General features: G+C 40.8%; 2 protein-coding genes across 13 annotated transcripts in view; both read left to right on the plus strand.

Moving 5' to 3' along the window:
- Window positions 1-6,486, plus strand: part of LOC132881671 (AP-3 complex subunit beta-2) — a 136,398-nt gene extending 129,912 nt beyond the window's left edge. For 7 of the 12 annotated variants that reach the window (XM_060914401.1, XM_060914402.1, XM_060914403.1 and 4 more), the window contains 2 exons: window positions 2,210-2,348; window positions 4,471-6,486. In XM_060914401.1, coding sequence (XP_060770384.1) covers window positions 2,210-2,348; window positions 4,471-4,657 — 326 coding nt within the window. In that variant the 3' untranslated portion in view covers window positions 4,658-6,486. The remainder of the gene's footprint in view (window positions 1-2,209; window positions 2,349-4,470) is intronic. The other 5 variants (XM_060914406.1, XM_060914405.1, XM_060914407.1 and 2 more) reach the window with 1 other exon arrangement.
- A 5,755-nt stretch (window positions 6,487-12,241) lies between these two features.
- tmem258 (transmembrane protein 258) lies at window positions 12,242-16,709 on the plus strand. Its single transcript, XM_060908218.1, has 4 exons — window positions 12,242-12,322; window positions 14,570-14,679; window positions 14,754-14,882; window positions 16,548-16,709. The coding sequence occupies exons 1-3, from the start codon at window positions 12,320-12,322 to the stop codon at window positions 14,878-14,880; spliced, it is 240 nt and encodes a 79-aa protein (XP_060764201.1). The 5' UTR covers window positions 12,242-12,319; the 3' UTR covers window positions 14,881-14,882; window positions 16,548-16,709.
- The last annotated feature ends 2,783 nt before the right edge of the window (window positions 16,710-19,492 follow it).

A 19,492-nucleotide genomic window follows, 5' to 3' on the forward strand; every position in this document is an offset into this window, starting at 1 on the left:
GTGGACAGGTGTCTTTTATACTGATAACGAGTTCAAACAGATGCCATTAATACAGGTAATGAGTGGAGGACAGAGGAGCCTCTTAAAGAAGAAGTTACAGGTCTGTGAGAGCCAGAAATCTTGCTTGTTTGTAGGTGACCAAATACTTATTTTACCGAGGAATTTACCAATTAATTCATTAAAAATCCTACAATGTGATTTCCTGGATTCTTTCCCCCCATTCTGTCTCTCATAGTTGAAGTGTACCTATGATGAAAATTACAGGCGCCTCTCATCATTTTAAGTGGGAGAACTTGCACAATTGGTGGCTGACTAAATACTTTTTTGCCCCACCGTATACCTAGAGTCTTGCCCCTCATGTCACATGTGGGTCGTGTGCGCTGCATGCACGCCACACATGGGGTAGAAAGTGAAATGTACTTCTGTCTTGGGGGCCACACAAATAGCAAGTGTGGAGTACTTGTGTAGTACTTCTGAGGCACGTCACTCATGCGTGTTACTATCATCGCAAACCCCTACTAGCCATTGCTGCTGACTTGGTTCAGGCGTACAAAAGGAGTACAGGTCCCGTACGTAGTATGTGCATTCTTGATTTTTCGCAAGACCTGTAGAATTTGCATGTGCAGGACCAAAAGTCTCCACGGCCAGTCTGTGACCTTCTACGGCGCTGAACACACGCAAGTGTCACGCAAGTCTCAAGGACGGTTTTGCCCAATTTTTTTTACCGTAGACCGCCCAGATACCATAGACCACCCAAATAACGTGCCCAGTATATGACGTGTAGCTCTGAAATTCTACACAGTTAATTTCCATCTCAAAAGGTAATTTTTGGCAGCAGAGAAACCCAAAAATCTGAGGTTTGATTTTTGGACTATTGTGGACCCAAAAAGTACATCCTGGTTGTGAAACAGCACCTACAGCCTTTAGAAACTTTGGAGTTTGTACATCCTGATGATTAACATGCTGTAACTACTATGGAGCTTTTATACTGTAACCTAAACAACTATGTAAGCGTGCAGTGATGTTCGGTCAGTTTTTATGCTGCATTCAACTAAAGGTCATGACTCATCCAACTAAAGAAAATGTTCTCTTAATTCTGGAACTTGTGACGGCCTCCTTATGGCCGAGTTCAGTAATGAACATCAAATCAACATGGCTGCTCGCAGCACAAACAGAAAACAAAGTAGCAGGTTTTTCTCTTTAAATGAGTTATACTGAATATACAAGTATTTACTTTAGATCAATCAACATACAGATATATTCGCTTATTAAGTTTATAACACTATACAGTTCACTGTTTTGAGGAAGAAGCTATCCATCAATCATCACACTTACCTGGCTAGCTTGTTGTTAACAAAAGATGAACATCATGGGGTTTTTTTTCTCACGTCATGGCTCAAATGCATGGAGGTTAAAAATGACATAATTCTGAGCACCAACTTCCCACTTCTGAGGTAAGCTGAATGCAGGCAGGAGCAGGTGGTCAGATATGAAACCCGAGGGACATGGGAGTGTATTAGATGTATTACATCATTTGTTAATCTTCAGTGTCTGTTTTATCCCAGTCAGGGTCACTCTAGTTTAAATGACTAGTTCTTTAAATGACTAATTTGGGGAAACTGAAACAGCTAAGTCCATTATTGCATTAAGTTAAAAATACAAAGAATAAACTGCAGGATGGGGCGGCACGGTGGTGTAGTGGTTAGCGCTGTCGCCTCACAGCAAGAAGGTCCGGGTTCGAGCCCCGTGGCCGACGAGGGCCTTTCTGTGTGGAGTTTGCATGTTCTCCCCGTGTCCGCGTGGGTTTCCTCCGGGTGCTCCGGTTTCCCCCACAGTCCAAAGACATGCAGGTTAGGTTAACTGGTGACTCTAAATTGAGCGTAGGTGTGAATGTGAGTGTGAATGGTTGTCTGTGTCTATGTGTCAGCCCTGTGATGACCTGGCGACTTGTCCAGGGTGTACCCCGCCTTTCGCCCGTAGTCAGCTGGGATAGGCTCCAGCTTGCCTGCGACCCTGTAGAACAGGATAAAGCGGCTACAGATGATGAGATGAGATGAAACTGCAGGATTGTTCAAACTTTCTCCGAGTGTTGGATTAAAAACCATTCCTGAGCACACCTCTGTCGTGATGAGCCCTGTGTCACTTCTGATGGCTTGATTTTTGAGTACGACATGAATCGATGGACCTATTTATGTTCATTCTTCTGCAGGTCAGCTGATGGGAATGAATGAAATCTCAGAGAAGCTAAGCCTCGGCGAGAAGTGTCAGAGTGATCATGCTATTATAGAGAAAGTCACAGCTACCGCTAACCTCAGCAGAGTACCCTGTGGTTCTGAGAAGGAGTGCAGGTAAGGCAGAGAGAAATAAACACATTTTTGCTAGTCATAACAAAAGTATGTAGACACTTTCCACCAGGTGATTTACTGTTATTTATACAGTAGGTTCAGAAAATATTCAGACCTCTTCAGTGTTTCAAATGGATTAAATTGACTTTTTTTGGCTAGTCGTCTACACACAATAACCCATAATGACAAGTGAAAATGAGTTTCTAGAAAACTTAAATTATAAATTAGCTGAAATCTCTCATTGGCAGCAGTTACAGTTTTGAGTCTTCTTGAGTAAGTCTATAAGCTCTGCACATCTGGATTTGGGCAGTTTCTTCCATTCTATCTGGTAGATTCTCTCAAGCTAAAATCATACTGCGTGGCGAGCATCTGTGACAGCCATGTTCAGGTGTTTATACAGATATTCTATGGGGTACAAGGGTGTGCTTTAACTGGGATACCCAAGGACATTGAGAGACTCTCCGCTCCAGCATTGTCTTGGCTTTAGTTTGTTGTCATGCTGAAAGATCTAAGGTTGTGTGCACACTGGAGTAGGTTTTCTTCAGTCACCTCTCTGTATTTAGTTACATTCCTCCTTCCTTCAGTTCTGACCAGTCTCCCTGTCCCTGCACTATGAAGCACCTCAGTAGCATGATGCTGCCACCACCATGCTTCACCATAGGGATGGTATTAGCAGTTCAATTCACAATTCAATTCTTGTCTCATCAGACCAGAGAATCTTTTTTTTTTTCATGCACTCAGGGTTCTTTAAATGTCTGTCATATGCCTTTTATTCAGGAGTGCCTTCTATCTAGCTACTTTACCATAAAGGCCTGATTGATGGGGTATTATGAGATGGTTGTCTTTCCAGCAGACTCTCCGATCTCTGTGGTAGACTTCTGAAGCTCTGTTAGAATGGCTATTAGGTTCTTGGTCACCACCCTGACCGAGGCTCTTCTGGCCTGGTTACTGAATTTGGCTGGATATCCTGGTGGAACATCTTCCATTTCACAGTGATGGAGCCTGTTGTGCTCCTGGGAACATTCAAAGATGTATACATGTCCATCCATCCATTATCTATAACCGCTTATCCTGTGCAGGGTCACGGGCAAGCTGGAGCCTATCCCAGCTGACTATGGGCGAGAGGCGGGGTACACCCTGGACAAGTCGCCAAATCATCACAGGGCTTGTATACATGTCTAAAGCTTTAAAAATGTCAAAATCTTCTCAACACAATTTGATCATAGAGGTCTACGGAGAGTTCCTTGGACTTCATGGGCGGCACGGTGGTGTAAGTGGTTAGCACGGTTCTGGGTTCGAGCCCAGCGGCCAGCGGGGGCTTTTCTGCGTGGAGTTTGCATGTTCTCCCCGTGTCTGCATAGGTTTCCTCCAGGTGCTCCAGTTTCCCCCACAGTTCAAAGATGTGGTTAGGTTAATATGAGACGGCCTTGGGCTGAAAGGTCCTTGAGCGAGGCACCTAACTCCCAACTGCTCCCCGGGTGCTGTTAGCATGGCTGCCCACTGCTCTGGGTATGTGTATGTGCTCATTGCTCATGTGTGTATGCATGTGTGTGTTCACTGCTTCAGATGGGTTAAATGCAGAGAGGAAATTTCACAAGCGTGTGATGAATAAAGTTGTTGTTGTTCTTGACTTGGTTTTTGATCTGACATGCACTGTGAATTGTGGGGCCTCATACACACAAGCCTTTCTAAAGCATGTACAATCAATTGAATATGCCCCAGGTCGACTCCAGGCAAGTTCTAGAGACATCTCAAGATCATCAAAGCAAACAGGATGCACATGAGCTCAATTTAAAGTGCCTTAGTCATGGGTCTGAACCTAAATGAGAGATTTCAGGCTTTAGATTTTGTGGATTTTATGAATTATTGTGTATAGGTTGGATTTTATGAATTATTGTGTATAGGTTAAAGGCCAAAAAATATATTCAATTGATTTTTAATTAATTCTATAATACAATAAAGTATAAAAGAACCGTAGGGATCCAAGCCCACTGTAATGTGAAGAAGAAAGATTTTGTGTATTAATATGCTGTTTACCTCTCTACTGTTTCTACCTGTCTACTTGGTTCTTTTCTGCCGTCTGTATTTTCCGGCTTGTTTTGCTCTTGACTTTGCTTCACTTCAGTCCTCCTCTTCCTCCTCCTCCCTCACCTGTGTCCAGGTTTGCTGGGAAGACAGTGACCAGCGGCAGCCTCGTGCTCGTCACTGTGGCGAGGAAGGAGGCCGGAGAAGCCCAGCTCACTGTGAACTGTGAGAAGATGGTGATTGGTACAATGCTGGTGAAGGACATCCTGCATGCCCTGACGCAGTGATGACTGAGTGCATAGTGTGCAAAAACCTGTAGCTATGTGTAGCTTTGACTCTGCGTGCTCTGACACTGTATTTGCGTTTGACCAATTTCTGTCATTTAATACACAATATTGCACCCAGTATACACAGCTTATTGTTTAATATTAATTATTGAGCTTAATGATTGTCCCTGAAGAGCTGAAATCATAATCTGATCCTATGAAGCCATGTGAACGCTCTGTACACAATGTGACCTTCTCTGCCTTTATTGATTTCCTCCTTTAACTTTGCATGACATGACATGTGACCCATGTGAGTTTTTAACATTCCCAAGCTGCAATGTGTATTTAAAATACGTGTTTACTTTTAATATCTTTGCACAAACGGGCAGCACAGAAAATCCGACTTTATTTTATTACTGTACAAGTCCCACCTGCAGGATGTGACTAGGATATCCTGCTGAAGAGAACACGTGGCCATACTGTTTACACAGTGATGGTCTGAAATGGAGCTCTGGTGCTCATTTAAGGAGTTACTAAGGACTAAGGCTACTTAGCTGCGTCATTTTCAGTGAATCCTAACAATTGGATTTCCCTCCTACAAACACAATGCATGTGTTGTGAAAACACAGACGCTCAAAAACCTTTTCGAACATTCAGATCTTTCGTTTCACTTAAATATTCTGAAATGTAAAGCTATGAGCGGATATAACGATGTAATATTTACGTTCGTATCTGTACAAACCAGACTGCTGCAACATTCATTCTTTAATCATTAATCTTCAGTAAGCACTTTATCCTTGCACTCACACACAGTAGGAGGAAACCAGAGAACCCTGAGCAGTTGCAGTATATTTGCACCAAATAGGGCATTTCTTTATCCCATTATGGTAACTTCATAAGTAGTGAGTATTGGCTCACATGCTGTAGAAATCCAGTAAAACAAATCCATTAAATCCTGTAAATATCAGTAACACATTCAGGTTACAGTGATAGCAAAGTGCAATTCATAGAATATACAAAATCTCAAAAATCTTCTGTGATATTTGCGTCTGTGTAAATCATGTGGTTGTGTGAGATGATTATCCTTTCTAAGAACAGCATTGCTTGTGTTGTGTTGGCGAGCTTCCTATTGTTCTTAGGACTATGACTTGGTGCTTTTAATGACTACTTTTAACTGGAAACGTTCTAGACATGTGCATCCATTGTAGTAATAAACTGTAGATGTAGCCTACATTCGAGATTATTTGGTTATTCATAGCGGTTTGTTTTTTGCCTGCAACAAAAAAAAATGACAATTTTGTCGTGTCTTCTGTGAGAAACTGAATCGAACTGTTCAGATATTGAATGAGTAAAATGCTCATAATTCTGGTCTTTTTAAAAAAATTATGATTATTTTATTCCCAATGAAAACCCTACAAGAAGGCTTAATGAAATGTTTTGCTACGGTATTGTCCACCCACATCCAGGACGTTCTCCATGCTAATTTTTGATAAGTGTTCTGCGGTATTGCAGAACTGTATTTTATGTTGTGGATCTGACCATTGAAAGTCCAAGTGATTGTTGCTTGGAATGTGATGATTAATTTCATCTGTTTTTGTTATAAACAGAGAATACAAGAACATAACAGCTCAAATTCATAGCAACTTGAAATTCTCTCTCGTCAAGATATAAATTAAGGATATTTTATGTAGATCATATTTTATGTTAAAAGCAGGGGAACTGTCAAAATAGTACAATATCCTTTTGTGTTTATTAGATGAACCGATATTCAGCCTTCATGTGCTTGCTGTGTGAATGTGAACTAGTTTGCTTATTTTATTTGTTTGTTTTTTAATGTCAATAAAATTTAATCATGCAATCAAATATTTTGGCTGTCTGAACTATTTTGAGATGCAGTCATCCATCTATCCATCTATTCTACCTACAATACGACATTTTTTTTTTATATTGAATGACCTGAAAGAGGCAGCACGGTGGTGTAGTGGTTACTGTCGCCTCACAGCAAGAAGGTCCGGGTTCGAGCCCCGTGGCCGGCGAGGGCCTTTCTGTGTGGAGTTTGCATGTTCTCCCCGTGTCCGCGTGGGTTTCCTCCGGGTGCTCCGGTTTCCCCCACAGTCCAAAGACTTGCAGGTTAGGTTAACTGGTGACTCTAAATTGACCGTAGGTGTGAATGTGAGTGTGAATGGTTGTTTGTCTTTGTGTCAGCCCTGTGATGACCTGGCAACTTGTCCAGGGTGTACCCCGCCTTTCGCCCGTAGTCAGCTGGGATAGGCTCCAGCTTGCCTGCGACCCTGTAGAACAGGATAAGCGGCTACAGATAATGGATGGATGGATGGATGACCTAAAAGGTGAGATTAACAGGAGTTTTGTAGAAGGTTTTCATTTAGTTTTTTTGTATTAAATGTAGCCAGAATGGGGGGGGAAATAGAACTCAGCTCTAACAGTGTGGAACAGCAATGCCTCTGCCACAAGTCTGGTCTTTGGTGTCTCTTGATACTAACTTGGATATGAGAAATATTCTTTAAAGGGGGCATGTTGTGAAAAACTCACTTTTTCAGTGCCTGTGCACATATTAGTGCATCTCAAAATACTGGAATATGGTGAAAAATGTATTTATTTTTGTAATTTAATTTAAAAAGGTAAACTTTCATATATTCTATATTCATTGCATATTTCATGTAAAATGAAATATTTCAAGGCTTTTTTGTTTTTTATATATATATATATATATATATATATATATATATATATATATATATATATATAAACAAATAACATGTAGTTCCATGTAAATTATATAAAAATGTATAGTACTACTTATTTATGCAGATCAATTGTATGTAATTTATTAACAATAATAATAATGAACAATACTGATGGGAAAATGTATTTAAAAGAAATTCATGCAGGCCTTCAACAGTAAAAATATTTGGAAACTAGTAATTTTATTTGCAATATTGAATTTTAATACTGACCAGCTGAAATAGGTGCTTCATGGCTGTTTGCTGGTACCTCGTATAGTGAAGGCTACATCAGGGGCAGAGCCTTTTCTTACAAAGCCCCACAGTTATGGAACAGCCTTCCAAGTAGTGTTCGGGGCTCAAACACAGTCTCAGTGTTTAAGTCGAGGCTGAAAACATATCTGTTTAGTCAAGCCTTTTGTTAATTTTATTAGGTAAGGGAGTAGATCTGGAGGGTCCTCAGGCATAGAGTGTTTTGGTAAACTGGGATGTATGGATGCTGTCAGCCTCCACTCACTCACTCGAGTTTGTTGACGCTGTAGTGGCTGCTGCTTTATGTCCCGGCCCGGGGCTCCCTCAAGCCTGTGTTACCTTCTGGCTCTCCCCTTTAAGTTATGCTGTCATAGTTAGTTTTGCCGGAGTCCCTGCTTGCACTCAATGCAAAATATATACTGTTCCTACTCATCAGATGACATTTGGGTATACCTAACAATCTGTGTCCCCCCCGTCTATCCCTCTGAGTTACATGTCAATCCTGAGATTGAGATGCTGACCTCTTCTGCTCCTCGGACCTGCCTGATCCATCCTGATGCCCTACATCTGGCTGGAGTCTCATCGCATCGCTCCTGTGGAGGACGGCCCCATATGGATAGTTGAAAGTCACACTTGGAAGACGCTCTGGACTCTTACAGTCATGCTTTTATGGCTGAGGACTCCAGTTAACTTGCTAACTTTAGGACTGCAGTTGTCATGAACAGTTTTGCACTCAAGTTTCCATCAATGAACAGTTTATAACTTCAACAAAACAGACTGCATGTTAAAACTCTTAAAATGTTATAATCATGTTGTCTGTTATCACCCAAATGAGGATGGGTTCCCTTTTGAGTCTGGTTCCTCTCGGGGTTTCTTCATGTTGTCTGAGGGAGTTTTGCCTTGCCACCGTCACCACAGGCTCGCTCATTGGGAATAGACTAGGGGTAAAATTAGCTCATGTTTAAAGTCACTAAAATTCTGTAAAGCTGCTTTGCGACAATGTCTATTGTTAAACGCGCTATACAAATAAACTTGACTTGTTTGCAGTATGGAACAGAAATAAATCCCTAGGCCTACATGTTTAATTTTTATTTATTATCAAACTTGTAACATATGAACTGTATGAACACACAATGCTGGTACAGTGAGAGAAAAATGTCAGTTTACCCAAAACCTGACAAGACAAATCAGTTCCATTCTCAAGGAGTGAAATAAGCTTAATCCTCATGCAGGTACACTCCCACATTTTTATCAAACATTTTAAACAGATTTATATTTATAAACCACAAGAAAAAAAAACTGGAACATGAACTGTCCCAACTCTCCCCATCTGGCCATCTTGGGGAAAAAAAATCCTTAAATGTTTTTTTCCCCCAGAATTTAATATGGCAAGTCTAGATTACATACCTTAATTCTTAACAAATCCCAAATTCACCAGCGTACATTACACCATAGAATGGAAGTGGATTGTGAAGTAGAAAATACAAGTTTTGGTTGACAAAAATATTTCACTGCACAAACCTTACTGCAGTGTCCAGCTTCATGGTACCAAAGGAAGTAGGTTACTCTAAGGAGCAACATCTAACTTCTGATGTAATCTAAAACTTGATTTATTGAAATGAATTTATGGCAATACAAACTGTCCCAGGTCTCCCTGCTCTCCCCTATATTTTCCCCATCAGTACTGTTTGCCACAAAATTATTAGCATAAAGTACTGAACAGCCATTTGACTGAAAATTAAAGGGATCTGTGACTTTTGCACAGTACTTTATATAATAAAGTTTGTGTTCATTCATTCATTCATTCATTCACAAGAGCATTAGTGAGGTCAGGTATTGCTGTTGGGTGAGGAGGTCTGGGGTGCACTTGGTGTTCATCCCAAAGGTGTTCAGTGGAGTTAAAGGAGATATGCAGAACCTTTATTTTAAAATACATTTCTGAGTGGATAGTATCTCCATCCTTGACTCCTGTATGCTGCATAAACAGGAATAAAAAAATATATTTTTGAGAGTTAAAATCGACCGCAAAGTTGGCATTCGAGCTGCCCCGCTGAGCCAGCCAGCCCTGAGTGCATGACGTCACAGCGGTAATCGGTTTTAAGGCCGAGGCCTTTGACAGCTATCGACCAAAGTCATATAAATAAAAATGTATGGTGAAAGTAAGAAATAGCGTTACCGACTTGCTCAACTACGACTGATTTGACTTCATTGATTGTGGGTTGACTCTCATTAAAACAGGATAGGTGTTATAACTTATGCAACATACATGTACATGCATGCATTTTCACTGATAAAACGTAAAAGGTTAATTAAATAATCAAATGAACTGAGACAATCACATTCTGAAGCAAATTAAATAATCTTAAACCAGTAACTTAAATACGAGCAATTCCAGCATTATGGACGTGACACTTGAACTCAAAATGGCAACAAATGACCCAGTGCATGTTTTATTGTCTCCCAGTATTTAAACAGGTGTTGCATATTTTGAGGCTGTACCATACTGGAGAAGTGATAGAGCAAGAACAATTCCCATAGTACATCTAGGGCATGCCAGAAAATGCCAATAAAAGATGCATTATGGATGTGACAGAAAAAGTATCACTTTTCTTGGGTGACTGTAAATATTTATCAAACTCTGTGAAATTGTAAACCTAATGTCGAAATGGAGATATCCATTTGATAGAGGGGTCCAAGGTGAATATTAAAAAATCTTTGTTTAAAATATTTTGTATTTCATGCAGAGTTTCGGAAGGAAAAGTCAGCGTTATGGATGTGACGAAATTCTGTTATGGATGTGACGCGTCTGAAATGGACATGGCATATGTTTAGAAAATCAGCAATTTAACCACCATAACCCTTTGAAAAACTCTCTAAATATCAGCTAAAACTATCAGAGTTCTTAAATAATATTTAGGATGGCTATTGTTTTGCTGTTTTGTGGATTTTAGCATACATTTCTGTGGCTTGTGGCAATAATATAGAATTGTACATGATCAAAGTTGATTTTAGCTTGGGTTTTACATTATAAGACTGTAAAGACTGACATATTAAGGCGAAGGGAACAATTCTTGTGACAAATTGGTTCAACTTATTCACATCTGTAAAATACAGGCTTAGGTGATATCTCTGGGAGTGGTTTTGATGTATTACATGTTGCGGTTGACATTTACATGGAATTGCCCATACACAAAAGTTATATGTATTAATCTAAATGCAGGTAAACAACAAGTGTTGTTGTTTTTGTTGTTTTGTATCCAAATGAGAGTCGGAGCTTACCCGTCTGTGTTCTCGCTTCTTGAAGGCCAACCTTGTGGGCGATTGTTTTGAAACAATCTGACTTTCAGTTATTTGTTCAGTTCTCCATTCATTCACTTGTTCCACATAAGGGTGAGATATTGCTGCTGAGGCAAGCATGTCCAGTGGAGAAATCAGACAGCTGGTCCACTCATTCTCCATTTTCTCCATACTGAGTACTCTGCCATTACTGCTCAGCTCAGGCAATTACTAAAACCAGGAACGGAATGAGACGTCACTGGTTTTAGTAACAACCGCGGGGAGGTCACTGCCCGAGCGATAATATGTCCAGTCCCGTCCCATGCCGTTCCGTCTCAGGTTTTAGCAACAACTAACAACTAGCTCACACTCTGGGAGAACTGGTGTAACTGAACTTACTTTCCTTTTCTTGTAGTTTTCTTTTCCTTTAATTGTTGGTACTGCACCCTCTTTCAATATGGGCTTATAGCCAGCGCTCCTCAACAGATCAGAGGTCTCGTACGAGTCTTCAGTAAAATGTGCAGAGCAGAGGAGAGACCACTTCATACTGTAGGTGCCCAATGTGCCCATGAATTTCTCGCAAAACACGTCCAAACCTTTGCAGTTTGAACATTCTTGGGCCATGAATGCAACGTAAATCCACCTTCTGTTGTGTTGCTGCACCCGCCAGCAACGTATCTACGTGGCATGGCGATAAATTAGCTCAAAATGGAGGATCGGAGTTGCAGTCAGCTCTGTGTTTTAGTATAGCGGAAATGGTGATGAGACCGATAGACTTCCTGCTGTGACATTACGGACATCAAGGTCATTCACTCAGACCGCTACCTATATAAATCACTTTAATCGTAAAAATTACTACATTAGATTTATTGTTAACGCTTAAAACTATTCCTGTGCCATTCTTGAGGTCTCAAGGCATTTATAAACAAAAAGTGAGGCCATGGCTCTGCGTATCTGCTTTAAGCCATTTTGAGGATTTGTCAAGAGCATTGTCATGTTAGATCCAGTGAAAGGGAACTGTCATGCTGTGGCAGGCAAAGACATTCTGTACAATTGTGTGCTTTAAACTTTGTGGCAAGATTTAGGGGAAGAACCACATATGGGTGTGATGCCAGGTGTCCATATATTTTTGGCCATGTAGTGTAGAATATATTTACATTACTGGAGCTGTGTAGCAAAATAATTATTAGAATAATTTTATAATTTATTAATTTAAGTGTAATCAAAATGATTAGGGTGGACTACGTTCCCTGATCATGAAAAAAAAATCTATTGTCCATATTTCAGAGGTTTTTAATTTGAAAAGCCTTACGAGCAGAGTCAGTTCTGGAGATCTCGCGAGAGTTGGCACCTTCACATACGTGGCTTTTCTGTCTTCTCTTCCGGTTTGGGTGAATCGCTACTAGTCGTCAACATGGTAAGTTTATGCGTGTAATTAGAAATAATAGAACTTTATAATTTTTTTTTGAAAGAGTGAGTCTTGTTCTGTCTTCATTTGAGACAAAACTGGTGCATTATTCTTAGCTGTACCTGCTAATATAGCTAATGTCTTCCAGGCTAGCTTTATAAACAACCGTGTAACTGGTGGATGAGCTTGAGTTTTTATTTTCTCTCTCTCTCTCTGTCTTTGTGTGTATGTATGTATATGTGTGTGTGTATATATATATATATATATATATATATCGCTGCGGAAAAACCTAACTCCTGGGTACTGGTTAGTTTGCGCATGCGCAAGGGGTGTTCCAATTTATTGTATTCAAGGTATGATAACCTCGGCTAGGAATATCACGGTATCCGGTATGAATCGACTCGCCATACGCACACAAACTGGTGGTGATAATTAAAAGGAAAAACGACCACGAAATCTTAAGTCTCTTTGCGCCCTTTTGTGTGTTTACAAAATAAACAAAAAGAGAAAATCTTTCTCTTTGAAAGGAATTTTTGAATGAGTTCCATAAAATCTTTTACGTTGCCATTATTATCTCATCTCATTATCTCTAGCCGCTTCATCCTGTCCTACAGGGTCGCAGGCGAGCTGGAGCCTATCCCAGCTGACTACGGGCGAAAGGCGGGGTACACCCTGGACAAGTCGCCAGGTCATCACAGGGCTGACACATAGACACAGACAACCATTCACACTCACATTCACACCTACGCTCAATTTAGAGTCACCAGTTAACCTAACCTGCATGTCTTTGGACTGGGGGGGAAACCGGAGCACGCGGAGGAAACCCATACGGACACGGGGAGAACATGCACACTCCACACAGAAAGGCTCTTGCCGGCCACGGGGCTCGAACCTGGACCTTCTTGCTGTGAGGTGACAGTGCTAACCACTACACCACCGTGCCGCCTGCCATTATTATTATTATTATTATTATTATTATGCATGATTGCTGTGTGTATAGTAAAGTTGTGAATATGGTAGATGCAGCAGCAGAGGTTGTCAATGTAGTGTATATAGAACAGTTGAGAATCACAGCCAACAGGGCTTTCAGCGCGGTGTGTCCCTGGACAGAGAAAACGAGGTGGCTGTAGTAGAATTTAGGAGTCCAAAGAGAGTCATAGATGCACACAAATATAAGAACTGCTGGAGTAAGGAACCCGATTATCTGTTTGTTTAAATAAAATAAAATAAGACACTGCTATTCATCTCTTTCACATATCCCACAATCCACTGTGCAGTTAGGAACTTTCAGTAGCCAGACCCAGGCTACTGATAACAATACAAAAACCAATATTGGGCTATATAATAAGTTTCGATGTTCAAATATCGGATGCAAGCTGAAATGTGATGTCTTTTAAATTGCTTTTATATGTGTAGTTATGGGCGGCACGGTGGTGTAGTGGTTAGCGCTGTCGCCTCACAGCAAGAAGGTCTGGGTTCGAGCCCCGTGGCCGGCGAGGGCCTTTCTGTGCGGAGTTTGCATGTTCTCCCCGTGTCCGCGTGGGTTTCCTCCGGGTGCTCCGGTTTCCCCCACAGTCCAAAGACATGCAGGTTAGGTTAACTGGTGACTCTAAATTGAGCGTAGGTGTGAATGTGAGTGTGAATGGTTGTCTGTGTCTATGTGTCAGCCCTGTGATGACCTGGCGACTTGTCCAGGGTGTACCCTGCCTTTCGCCCGTAGTCAGCTGGGATAGGCTCCAGCTTGCCTGCGACCCTGTAGAACAGGATAAAGTGGCTACAGATAATGAGATGAGATGTGTAGTTATTGGTTCCATGGTATTTTTCGTCAGCATCGAAGCTGGCTTATATTATTGCCCATACAGCCCTTTCACTTTTACTCTTTGCATCGTTTACACGAAATACACGCTCCAACTACTCAGCACTATAACTCTGGCCATTGTAAATGTGCAATCATTTTGAAAAGTATTAATCTTGGGGAAAAAAATCTGTGAGACCATGTAAACCTGTAATAATATTTGAACATTGGAACTGATTATATAGCCCAATATTGGTTTTTGTACCGTTATCAGCAGCCTGGGTCTGGCCACCGGAAGTTCCCAACCACGCAGTGGATTGTGGGATATGTGAAAGGGGTGAATACAGAAATGTATTTTAATCACTCTGTTGAAAAGCTCAGTGTAACCAATCATACACCGTGACTAAACTGTTGTGGATGGTGGACAGTGCTCTATTCATTTGTGCTGTTGTTCTGTGCAGGAGCTGGAGGCCATGACCAGATACACGAGTCCGGTGAACCCGGCTGTATTTCCTCACCTCACCGTAGTGCTGCTCGCCATTGGCATGTTCTTCACAGCGTGGTTCTTTGTGTATCCTTCACATAGCATGGCGAAATGTTTGCTTTCCTCACAAATGTGTTTGTCTTTAACCCCATCTGCTCCAGCTATGAGGTAACGTCCACAAAATACACACGAGATGTATACAAGGAGCTGCTTATCTCGCTGGTCGCGTCACTCTTTATGGGCTTCGGTGTTCTCTTTCTGCTGCTTTGGGTTGGAATCTATGTGTGAAGGTGAGAGCTGAATCGTAGCATTGAGTACGTGTAGCTATTTCAGCTAGTTGTGTGTTATTGGCAGACAAATTTTACTAGCATTTTCGACTGTTTTAACTTGGTGCACAACTAGGTGGTTGTTCCATCTTTACACAGACCTTTACTTAAAGGAGAACTGAAGGCAAATTTTATTTTTTTTATCATATAAAATGTATGAATGCATTTTTGATAGCTGTTTTGTCGCTGCTATAGCAAGTTGAGTGTTTGAAATACGCTCTGTAATATATCAGTCCATATGTCAAATCAATGGCCGTAACCGATATTTGCTGAGACCTGTGCGAGACATTGTAGGATGGAAGTAAAGCCTTGGTCACAACCGCCCGTACGTGCTCCTATGGCCGGTCTACGTGCAAGAAACGCACGGAGGGCGCGCGTGTGACGTGCTGATTTTCAAGCGATAGACTGGCCGCAGACCGGCCGCAGAGGTTCTTTGTCATGTCAAACAAACTCTACGGGCACTTACGTTTTTTTCAGGTTGCAAGACAAACTTACGGCCAACGTGCGTCTTTCTCCATGAACAAAAAAAAAAAAACCGCAGCTATTTGGGAAACGCCAAAAATCGCACGGCCAAAAAATCGTACGTCCGGTTGTGACCTAGGCTTAAAACGTACAGCGTAAGTCAAAGTGACCAACATCTGCCAACGTTGTCAAAAGACGCGCGCGCCCTCTTTCGAATGCTGACATAATAAAGCCGGAAGTTTTCCCTGTGTCCAAAATCGCTCCCTACTCACTATACAGGGCGCTATATAGTGGGGACACCATTTTGCAGTGCTGTCCGAAACCTTAGTGAGGATTATGTGGGAAATGCGCTCAGTATAATATGTATTTATCACAAAAATACATGCATTTATTTCTTATTTTGAAAACCCGCCAGCCGCCTGATCCGGCACGTTTTAATTGTGTGACAGTAATGGCGTGAATACCAGCGCGACGGACTCGTCCTTATCCTGTCGTCTTTCCAACTCTTCTCTCCTCCACGTTGGTTGGAAGTCGTATGGAATAATCTCCATCACTGATGAAGCTGGCAAATCTCGAAATTAATCTAAATTGGAACGATATGGTGATCTGGCCGCTGTGTAAACAGTCTTCAAAATGGCGGCGCTGACACTTCACATTTGAAGTCTCGCACACGTCTCGTGAAGATCACACGGATAAGCGACGCCTGCCGTGGACCAAATGAACTACATTCAGCATGGCTAAAAACCGAAAAGGCCAATAAGTGTAATATAATATGCCAATGCGAGTCACAATACAAGGTTAATAAAACCAAAAACGTAATTGAGTAACACGTTAATTAAGAAATAAAGCAAGTTTAAAAGTGACTTCAGTTCCCCTTTAATATAAATGATGCTATTTTTAGGTGTCACTTAACATTTATTTTAGAAATTAAACAGGAGCATTTTAATGCATTTGTTTTCACCCATTACATACTGCGCTTGATGTTACGTTTGGTTCATTTGCATGTTTTTGCTAGCATGTTCTGCTTACTGTCCAAAGGCGACTCAAGTGTCCAAGTATTAATGCTAAAATATTGCTATGACCTGAATCTTAGTGGTAATGTACTAAAAAGGCTTTATCTATCGTGTATGCATGTATGGTTGCATCTGCTTTATTTCTGTGCTGTAGGTTGCAGATTGAGAACATTCCAACAGCTCTGCATTACCGCAGTGTGACAGACTGACTTATAGATGAGACACACACACACACACGGATGAGGATTGGACTTTGCACTGGCAGCATGTTAACAGTTTGTAGTTTGGCTTTACCAATAAATGAATTTTGTAAGAATTTTGTCTTTTTTTTGTAAAGTAGCGATGTGATTGAGTCTTGCAAACTATGCCAAGGAATAATGTGTCGTCTTCATTTATTTATTTAACTTTTAATTAACCACCAGGTCTCTCTAGCTTGGCAGTCCTGGCCGTAATGACTGCAGAATTATTACACGTCTTTATTACAAGAGTTGATATGAGCTATTCATGTCCAGTTTTTGTTTAGTTTAGAGCCATATTATTGCTAAATCCAGTTAACTTGCATCAGTCCAGATATCCAACTCTAGGGCTCTCCTTGCAGATAAAAATGTATAAACTGGTAAATAAATGAACTTAAGTGAATTTTATTAATGGGGGGGAGCCATGCCTTGTTCTTGTTTAAGTAAGTAAAACATTTGGGTATAAAATCATCAGCACCCTTACAATTAATGTAAACATCTCTGGAAGGAATAACAGCACTGAGTTTCTTCCTGTAATATGTAAAAAGCTTGGAGATACTTGGGTTGTAGTCCACTCTGAAATGCTCAAGTGTATATGCTCTAGTCCTGAACCTCCACCTTTCACAGTGAAGGGTCTTGTATGTAAGGGGTCAGAATTAACCTGAGGTTTGAGCAGAAGAGTCCATAAGAGAGGCCCGAGAACTCTGGGATACTGAGGACAGGAGATATTGGATTTTTCAATCTGTATCTCATTAAACATTGCAAGACGAGGCTTGGTTATAGAATGAGCTATGCCACTGTAATCCAAAATGTAACATACAAATCAGTATTGTTTTTGCCTTTATTTTAATTTGTAAGTTTTACAGTTGAATGATACTAAATGGAAGTTGTATTCCATGTTTTGAAATAAAATTGTATGATAATGTGTACAAAATTTAAATTCAGTTTTTGACCTCAGTCTGTTTTCAGATTCAGTTCTTAAAATGCAGTTTCAAATCGAGGGATGTGGGTTTGTTTGTTTTTTGCTGGATGAAAGCAAACTGGCATGAATTTTTAGTGATGTAGACAGTGATGTACGATTTTTAAAAACTGTGAAATAGATGACTGAATTTGTAATAGATTTTTGCTGCCAAAATGTGAATTTTTTTTTTTTTTTTTTTTTACACCTTGTGTAGAATATAAGACTGAGTTTGAACAATTGAACACAAATTCAAGTCATGGACTACAACTCTGCTTTGATGTAACTCAACTATACAACTTGCTAATTAAAATCAAGGCATAAAATTCACATTTATAATTTTTCATTCAAAATTGTAGTTTTTTTTTTTTTTTTTTTAATTTGGCTTATAGTGGCACATGACTCATCTAGTGCTGTGATGTTGGTAATTGGGAACTTGCACAAAGTATTAAATGCATGAGTGCCAAATAAATTGTGTGTAATTCAATTTATAGTTAGGTTTCTCACATATTCATGTGTATTTGTTTCAAATACTTTTTACCCATCTTTACCAAGGGTGCTAATATTTCTAGGGCTGATTATATACAGTGGGGCAAAAAAGTATTTAGTCAGTCACCAATTGTGCAAGTTCTCCCACTTAAAAAGATGAGAGAGGCCTGTAATTTTCATCATAGGTATACCTCAACTATGAGAGACAAAATGAGAAAAATCCAGAAAATCACATTGTCTGATTTTTAAAGAATTTATTTGCAAATAATGGTGGAAAATAAGTATTTGGTCAATAACAAAAGTTCATCTCAATCCTTTGTTATATACCCTTTGTTGGCAATGACAGAGGTCAAACGTTTTCTGTAAGTCTTCACAAGGTTTTCACACACTGTTGCTGGTATTTTGGCCCATTCCTCCATGCAGAGCTCCTCTAGAGCAGTGATGTTTTGGGGCTGTCGCTGGGCAACACGGACTTTCAACTCCCTCCAAAGATTTTCTATGGGGTTGAGATCTGGAGACTGGCTAGGCCACTCCAGGACCTTGAAATGCTTCTTACGAAGCCACTCCTTCGTTGCCCAGGCGGTGTGTTTGGGATCATTGTCATGCTGAAAGACCCAGCCACGTTTCATCTTCAATGCCCTTGCTGATGGAAGGTTTTCACTCAAAATCTCACGATACATGGCCCCATTCATTCTTTCCTTTACACGGATCAGTCGTCCTGGTCCCTTTGCAGAAAAACAGCCCCAAAGCATGATGTTTCCACCCCCATGCTTCACAGTAGGTATGGTGTTCTTTGGATGCAACTCAGCATTCTTTCTCCTCCAAACACAAGTTGAGTTTTTACCAAAAAGTTCTATTTTGGTTTCATCTGACCATATGACATTCTCCCATTCCTCTTCTGGGGGACACGTCTGGCGCTGCAGGATTTGAGTCCCTGGCGGCATAGTGTGTTACTGATGGTAGCCTTTGTTACTTTGGTCCCAGCTCTCTGCAGGTCATTCACTAGGTCCCCCCGTGTGGTTCTGGGATTTTTGCTCACCATTCTTGTGATTATTTTGACCCCCACGGGGTGAGATCTTGCATGGAGCCCCAGATCGAGGGAGATTATCAGTGGTCTTGTATGTCTTCCATTTTCTAATAATTGCTCCCACAGTTGATTTCTTCACACCAAGCTGCTTACCTATTGCAGATTCAGTCTTCCCAGCCTGGTGCAGGTCTACAATTTTGTTTCTGGTGTCCTTTGACAGCTCTTTGGTCTTGGCCATAGTGGAGTTTGGAGTGTGACTGTTTGAGGTTGTGGACAGGTGTCTTTTATACTGATAACGAGTTCAAACAGGTGCCATTAACACAGGTAACGAGTGGAGGACAGAGGAGCCTCTTAAAGAAGTTGTTACAGGTCTGTGAGAGCCAGAAATC

The sequence above is a fragment of the Neoarius graeffei genome, chromosome 2 (assembly GCF_027579695.1).
Source record: "Neoarius graeffei isolate fNeoGra1 chromosome 2, fNeoGra1.pri, whole genome shotgun sequence".
Taxonomy (NCBI): Eukaryota; Metazoa; Chordata; class Actinopteri; order Siluriformes; family Ariidae; genus Neoarius; species Neoarius graeffei.

Coding starts and splice junctions, on each gene's coding strand:
- tmem258 (XM_060908218.1), top strand. Junction 14,680..14,753: donor TTCACAGCGTGGTTCTTTGT/GTATCCTTCACA, acceptor CATCTGCTCCAG/CTATGAGGTAACGTCCACAA.